The sequence below is a fragment of the Haemorhous mexicanus genome, chromosome Z (assembly GCF_027477595.1).
Source record: "Haemorhous mexicanus isolate bHaeMex1 chromosome Z, bHaeMex1.pri, whole genome shotgun sequence".
Lineage (NCBI taxonomy): Eukaryota > Metazoa > Chordata > Aves > Passeriformes > Fringillidae > Haemorhous > Haemorhous mexicanus.
The window spans coordinates 72,552,813-72,560,677 of NC_082381.1; the positions used below are offsets into that span (position 1 = coordinate 72,552,813).

General features: G+C 39.1%; 1 protein-coding gene across 2 annotated transcripts; it reads right to left on the reverse strand.

Annotated features, from left to right (window-relative positions):
- Window positions 1–1,697: 1,697 nt before the first annotated feature.
- Window positions 1,698–6,593, reverse strand: LOC132341964 (granzyme A-like). 2 transcript variants are annotated; one of them, XM_059874134.1, is made up of 5 exons: window positions 6,450–6,593; window positions 5,616–5,760; window positions 4,105–4,243; window positions 3,171–3,443; window positions 1,698–2,402 (listed from the first exon to the last, which is right to left on the reverse strand). In XM_059874134.1, the coding sequence occupies exons 1-5, from the start codon at window positions 6,508–6,510 to the stop codon at window positions 2,247–2,249; spliced, it is 774 nt and encodes a 257-aa protein (XP_059730117.1). In that variant the 5' UTR covers window positions 6,511–6,593; the 3' UTR covers window positions 1,698–2,246. The 2 variants fall into 2 exon arrangements, with proteins under 2 accessions (XP_059730117.1, XP_059730116.1); XM_059874133.1 differs by having other exon boundaries at window positions 4,105–4,255.
- Window positions 6,594–7,865: the final 1,272 nt, after the last annotated feature.

The following is a 7,865-nucleotide window of genomic DNA, read 5'->3' on the forward strand; positions in this document are numbered from 1 at the left end:
TCTTAGCTAATGTGGGCTCCATTCCATAGTGGTGAAACTCTGTAGTGAATGGGCTCATATCATGCCTCTTGAGCAGAGAGCTTCTCATCTAGAGGAAAATGCAGTTCTCGCTTGCTCCTGCTGCTTGTTTTTTCTACAGGTTTACACTACTGGCAGTAGTGACAGAAGCTGAAATTTTGTTTTTACCATGTAAGTCCAACTCTACAGGCTTATTTTGTGCAATTCACTAAAAACATCCAGGTAAAAACCCCACCATTATTAAATTGGATAAGTCGTAAATTTCATGGTAGAAGAGGAAAGCTGCACATTTTTCTGTAGCACATTTCCTCTCCTTGGTCAGAACCTATCCTTTCTGATCTCTAAGGTTCTGCAACACTTTGGCTCAGAACCACCATCTGAAAAATGGAGAAATACTTGAATTGAGAGGGATATTCCACTGATAAGGTTGCTGTTTATGACTTTTGGGGAGAAAGAAAAATCATGACGAAGAGGAAGAAGAATGATGAAATAATGCAACAGCAAGATGAAAGAAAGGCAGTGAAAATATGAGCAAAGAAATGAAGCAAGACTAATGTATGGGAAGGGTGAAATAGCCCTAGGTGGGCTACAAGTTGATAAGGTCAATTTTGTTTCCTGAACGTTTTTAGTATTAGTTTTTGCCTGAGCAGGGGTTTGGTAGTTTGCAAGAATAAAAAAATTCTGAAATTTCTTATTTCCTGTGTGTTTAAACACAGAATCAAGTCACTGCTTCGGGTGTTGGTAGCAGTCAGTGGGTCAAATTCTCCTCTCAGTTTCACAGTTGCAATCTTATTTGTCTGAGAATCTTTTTCTCTGCTCCTGCTTTGCTTTTGTGTTTGTATGTCCCTTTGTGTGTACATATAGTATGTTCAGATCAAGAGTGAAAAAAAAAATTATGAATAAGAATAGGAAAATGGAAAGTTCTGACTGTATAATGTTTGTAACAAAGGGAAAAAAAGATGCTTTTCATTATCAAAACTTCCAGTAGAGATCCCTGTAGTTTAGGCCTTCTTTATCTTTAGGCCTTCCTTCTCTTTGAGAAAATTACTGTCTCTTCTTAATGAGATCAGGTAAATGCAGTTGTGTAAAAAAGTTTTAGTTTATGCCTTCTCATTGTGTTTGTAAGTAGTGCTTAATTACTAAGGATGGATGGAGCAATAATTTTAAAATTAAAATCAATGCAAAATATCTCCACCATTGAATGTTCCCTGCTTTCTCTTAGCTAATGCCTACCTCCAAGTAAAAACCTCTTGAAGCAACACAAAATAAATCCAAGCCCTTTTTGAGGTGCTCATGGCATTGAAAATGCCCGTCTGTTAATACAGAAGCAGGCAGAAACATTTTTCACAAGAGGTCTATTTGCTACTTGATAAGTGCTTCTTGAAGCACTTAAAAATTTCACTGCCTGTCTGGAACAGCAGTACTGGCACCATAAAATTAAGAGTGCTTTATATTATCAACAGTGCTGTATCATATTGATACAATCATGTCATTTCTCTGAAGCATGGGTTTTCAGAAAATTTTTAAACACAATGCTGCTTATTTTGGTATGTTTTGCAAACATTTAACATGTGTGGAATATTACACAGATAGTAAACAGATCCTACAGACAGTACATAGACTGTCTATGCTGCGAGAGACAGAACTTTCCACATAAATTGACAGCTGAAAGCAGCAGATTTTTATTGCTATTGCTTTATTAAATGCAAAGTACATAAAGGGATAAAATCTGAAGGTTTCAAATACAAGACAGTTAGAAAATTAATACCTATGTCCCACAGTTGCTGCAACCTAATTTTCTGAAGCTTAACAATCCACTACACCTATAAAACCAAGAGCTTTGCTGCAGAGAAACAAAGTTTTTTAGTTGTTTGTACTTGTACCTAGCACACCACTAACTTTCAGGGTTTCTGCAGAAGTCTAGGTACAAAAGAGTGCTACATATACCAAACAAGGAGTGAGGACCCAAACAAGGGTTAGATTCTTGATTTGAAATACCAGTCCGTGTAGAGCTCAGTGTGAACATGCACTACAGGGATGTTGGAATCCTCAGTCCCAAATACCCCCAATGACTCCGTGGCTGACAGTGTAAGCTATAAATGCCATTGTAGCAGAACTACATCAAGCTGCCAAAATTCAGAGTGAGAATACCTCTTCTACCAGACCAGTGAAGCTGTTTTTAAAAGCCCATTTCATTTACACAAATTATGCGGCCCAAACCCAGTCTATCATGCCCCCCCTATGGTTTTCCTTATCCACTCAAGGTGCCGCTTCGTGAGTCGAGTGTAGACACCGGGGCCACGAGCGCTGCCACATTCCTTCATCCCAAATGAAGTGATGCCTCTCATAATATGATTACATCTTAAAGGTCCACCAGAGTCCCCCTAGAAAAAGGGAAAATATAGTCATTCAAATCAACAAAAGCTAAAAAATGTTTCCTTTAAATAAAATCTTCACTAGTTAGACAGAGAAAATAAAAATGTAGCCAGTGTTATTAAGGATCAATTTTTCCTCCTTGGAAATTAGGATTTCCAACAGCAAAATGAACAAATAAAAAGGCTTAGTAGAATTCAATCTAGTCTTTCAAGTGTACGTAATGGGGAATTAATCTAACTCAGTGCTAAGGAAGAATTAGTCTCTTTGAAAATTAAGAAAAAAAGCTGAAAACTTTCCTCATGGAAAGTGTAAGTCTCCAGAAATCCAAACCTTTTTAAATGCAATATTAAAATCTTTTAAAATGTAGTTCTTACACAGTTGTATACTTGACTTGAGACCCAGTTAAAATGCTGTTTATCAGCAAAACCTATTTCAAAGTCTTCTGACATCAAATAAGTTGTTCTACTGAGATCAGCTACTTGTGAATGGGCCTGTAAGCTGTTTTGTGGACCTTTTAGTATTAAACTCATTTTATTGAGGACGAGGATAACTGTCTGCCATGCCTGGATACAACTGCAATGTCGAAAGGCTGTGAAGGTGAATTTACTCATCTTAAGTTTTGATTTTAAGGCTTGGAAGAATAAACCTTGGTAAATTCACTGATATTTGATAAAATTCTTCAGTGATTTTAAGATAGAGATTGTAAATGTGTAATGCTGGTACATTATATTTTATTTTTATTACATAATTTATGCAGTCATAGTTAATATACTTACATGACATGAATCCTTTTTTCCATTCTTAGCCCCTGCACATATCATGTTCTCTGTTATGACAGGTTTGCCATTATAATGCATTTTATCATTGCATATTTCCCTCTTGATGACAGTGATATTGACTTCCATCAGGGCAGTAGAGTAGCCTCCTGGATGATTCTTAGTCTTGCCCCATCCTGCTACTGTGCAAACTGTTCCTGGTTTGGGATCATCATCTGAAGGAGGCAGGGGGATTGGTTGCACAGCTTTATTAAGTTTTGCTCTTCCCTGAAGCTGTAGAAGATATGGAAAATAGGTATTATGGCACACAGTATAACAGAGGCCCTAGCGTATTAACCATTGGATCTTTCCCGTTACGGTAATTAATGCAATCCCTTTCTGAGATTCCTCAATTCCTTGTGACAGTAGTTATGTCATCAATGAAAGAGTGGGAAAATGAGTATTCTTTGTCTGATGAGAACTCACTTACCTTCTGCTGATCTATTAGCTCAAAAAAACATCTTGTTTTACTTCTCTGGCTCTCAGACCATTTAGAAGACAAAATAACATTAATTACTGATGCTGGCAAAATTGAGGATCAGAAAAGCCAGACATTTTTAATTAGAACTCCTTTTCAGATAGAATGTTAGTGCTTTTAACCAAATGTTTTATCTGCATGCGTTTTTATTCCTTTATGGAAAAGCCGGAATCTGAAATATCTTGATCAATCTCCAGAATTTGTATACTAGCTGTGGCAACCATTACAGGAATTATTGATTGCCTTAGTTACCAGTGCATCCCCAATTCCCAAGACTGTTGGATTAGCAGACCAGACTATATTACTCCAGAAAAAAAGGCCCCAGGAACTCTCTTGGCTCATCTCCCTAGATGAGAAGAAGGAAGAAAATAGTTCAGTGTAGTGTGAATATTCCACACGTGATATATAGGTCTGTACCTGAAGCAGCATAATGTCATTTTCCTTGGTACTGGGGTCGTAGCATGGATAAGGAATGTCTTTTGCAATCTGAAAAGCTTGCTGTTCTTTTTCTCTTTTTTTTGATGAATGGGCTCCAAGAATAACTTTGCTTTTTTTCCTGAGGAGAGAACTACACAGTTATTTGGATTCACTTTGATGTAACCCTAAATTTTTTGCTGGTAATAATGTGATGCTATAATGACCAGCTGCTACAGTCTCTTTGCCTGTGCCAGAAAAACAACAGTAATTTAGAAATGTCTAAAAGATGACCCTGTTCATACAACAGCTAAAAGAAAAATATGACTCAGTGAATCAAACTTCATACTATCTTATTTTCATCTTACCAGGAGCACGGAAAGGTTTCAGGTACTTGACTCTGGATCCATTCCTATTGTTCCCTTTTGGGAACTGAATGAGTGGTGAATCTGGTGGATGCACCAGATTTGCTGTGGGTGCTTGGCTCACCAGCTGTGTGTCCTCTGTAATTTGTGCTGAAAATTTAGGAAAAGAGGCCACACCACTGTTAGTTCAGATATCCTGACTGTATTGAAATGTACCATTGCTTTACTCTAACAGATTTCAACACCTTTTTCCGAGTGTGTGTGAGACACAGCTCATTCCTCTTCTCTAGGTTTTTCTGCAACTTCCTGTACTTCTCTTAAACAGAACATCATTTGGAAACATTCTTTAATTTCTGTTAATACACAGCTTTTGGGCCCGGTGTTGTTATAGTAGGTTCCGCAGATCTCCCTGTATGGACAAGGACAGGAGAGATGGATACATTTCTCTGATGTCTGCAGAGTCCAGTGGCTCGCTGGTCCTGCTCAGGCTGTTGACAGAGCCTGAGTGAGGTCTGGCTCAGCAGCAGCTTCAGTCCTCCCGGCAAAACCAAGTAGGGGTGGGATGTGTAATTCAAAACTCTCTTCTTGCCTATCCATTTGCATCTTGATTTGGGCAGGAGAAGAAAATCAGCTGGCAAGCCAACATACCAAGCCAACATACCAAGCAAGGCAGAGATCTCTCAGTGTCTCCTGTCATCTGTTTGGAGGATTTTTGCTCCTGTGCTAACCACATGCTGTCTTTTCTGCAGTGAACTGTGTATCTCTTATAGAATAAAACTACAAGAATTAATTTTTGTTCTCAGAGCAGCAGTTTAGATTGGACACTCCTCTCATCTAGTGTACAGATTGACTGAGAAAACAGGGATAAAACGTTCCCCCAAATTCACTGCTTCAGTATTGCTATTCTATGCTAATGTGCAGCTAGAAGTTCTTAAATATCTCTTCAGAAACAGAGGAGATCAGTATACTTTGTTATATATTTTTACTCACTATAACAAATTTGCTGATAGAACCTATAAAGCACAGTAATCAGAACATGATCATGGTCATGATAAATGGATAAAATTACCAGAGATAGTAACTCTCCTGTTTTAACAGAGATATCAGAGACCCACTAAGGACAGTCTCTGAATCAGAGTAAGAACTTACACTTTACAATGTGCAGCTGTTAAGACCCAGTTTTCCTTAATTAAAGCTCCTCCGCAAATAATTCCTCCTCGTCCCTTGATTTGGGCCATGAATGGTCTCGAGTGTGGTTCTACTTCCTTGCCTCCAATGATATCCACAGACAAACCTAAAAAAGTAAGCCACAAGACACACAGCTAAGCTGACAAATGCTGTAAGACACTCCAAGTCTCAGAAAACATGGCTGTTGTAATTAGAAAGGATATAGACACCCAGGTATGCACATAGGTCACAATGGTCTTCAGGACAGAGTTTTAAACCCACTCAGCAGAAGTACTTCATTACATTTCAGTAATACTAAAATGACACCATTACGGTGAGCTTGGGCATAAACCCCATGCCAAAGTTTTGTTGCTTTTGCACAGATTTCTTTTCTTGAAGATTACTGATATGGTTAATTTCCTAGCTTTCATTGTGAGTAACAATCTCCCATTTCTTAAATATTGGGCATAGAATCTGGACTATGGAGTATAAGCCACATTATGTGAATCTGTTTTCCAGAAAAAGAGAAAACCAAGCAGTTAAAGTATGTGTACGGCTCTGGAAAGAAAGATGAGATAATCATTATGTTCTCTACTCAGAACTCCAAACAGCTTGGACTTTGCAGCTTTACTTAAGACCCATTCAGAATTTATTTTGTTTGTGTGAAAGATCAAACACATGCGAACAGTGGACAGGAACTAATTATAAGAATTCAAATAATAATTGCGACTGCTTCCTTTACATTAATACATATGAGCCTAACTAGAATACTGTACGCCAGGACTTACCTTCAAAAGTATTAAATTGCCTGCTTACCTCCATGAATTGCCAGGAGAATCACAGCAGTGAAGGTGTACCAAGGGAGGAAAGCACCCATGATTTCTGTCTGATGTTCCTTCTTATTCACTCTTTACATATGTCTGTCTACTGATCTATCAATATATATGCATAAATGAAGAGGATGTGGGTTTTGTTTTTCCTCTTAAGGGGGTAACCACGACAAGGACAGAAACCCTCCCCAGTGATGTACCTTACAGCAGAAGTGTTACTGAGAATTTGCGTCATCTGCTGTGGTGTGAAGACAGGCTCTACCCCACTTGGTGTTCTCTCTGTAGCACTTGCAGGGAACTGATGTACGAGTATAGGGGTGAAACACAGTGGGACTCAGCTCATATAAATTTAGGCTGATTCAGTTGTCCACATGAAGCTGTATAGTTTCATTCCAGACACCCCAGTTGGCTTCCAGGTCAGACATGAATTCCAGTCCATTCCCCTTTAATTAAATATCTGTTCTGCTCAGGAGACCCTCAGGGCCAAGGAATCTGATGTTTTCTCATTTCAGGATCTGATCCTATGGCACTAGGTTTGCACTGGCTGAGCTTTCACTGACTGTGGTTTCATGGCCTGTAGCTAAGGGTAGATGATATTTAAAGTCTCTTAAAGTGTTTTAGGTCTGGTGCAGGAGGCCGTCAGTCTTCTGAAGATGCTGTGCCAAATTTGCCAGCCCTGTGTCTGTGTCTGGAAAGCCCACAGTATCTCAAATGTGACTAAATGCTGAGTTTTAGGCAACTGAATTGAGTCTTGAAAACTCAGGGTAGTTGGGCACTGGAACAGGCTCCCAAGGGCAGTACAGGCTCCCACAGCACCAGCCTGACAGAGCTCAAGACATGTTTGGACAATGCTCTTAAGCACTTGGTGAGTTTTGGGGTGTCCTGTGCAGAGCCAGGGATTGGACTTCAATGGTCCTTGTGGTTTTCTTTCAACTCAGGGTATTCTATGATTCTGTGAATAAGTCTTATCTAGGGCCTTGTAAAAGCACAATTTCTCTCTTGCAAATATGTACCCAAATAACAAAAATAGCTTGTGTCAATATTAAATAATTTGGAGTATCAACTATTGTATAACCTATATATTCTATAACTAGTGAAATGTCACTGTCATGTGGACTGGAAGGTTTTTTGAAGTCTTGAGCCTCACAACAGGCAACCTGCAGAAAGGAGCCCACAATGAAGAGCTTGCAGAAATCTTCTGGGTGCTCGCTGTATCATATCTTGAGCTCAACTGGCCCAGCACCATGTGAGTTTCACCTGTAGAAGACCATGGGCAGACCTTGCTCAAATTTGCTGTTGTTCTCCCTTCTGGGACAGAGGATTGGCAATTTTTCTGAAGAAGGCAGGTGAAGATCTAATTTTAGACACTGTGGGGCTCTTTGTCACTGATGTGTCTTTGTTG

Excerpts from the sequence above, each read along its gene's own strand:
- LOC132341964 (XM_059874133.1), bottom strand. The coding sequence starts at position 6,510 with ATGGGTGCTTTCCTCCCTTGGTACACCTTCACTGCTGTGATTCTCCTG. Across the intron at positions 5,761-6,449 it reads TCTCCTGGCAATTCATGGAG|GTTTGTCTGTGGATATCATT; the intron begins GTAAGCAGGCAA and ends TTACTTTTTTAG. Across the intron at positions 3,444-4,104 it reads ATGACATTATGCTGCTTCAG|CTTCAGGGAAGAGCAAAACT; the intron begins GTACAGACCTAT and ends TATCTTCTACAG.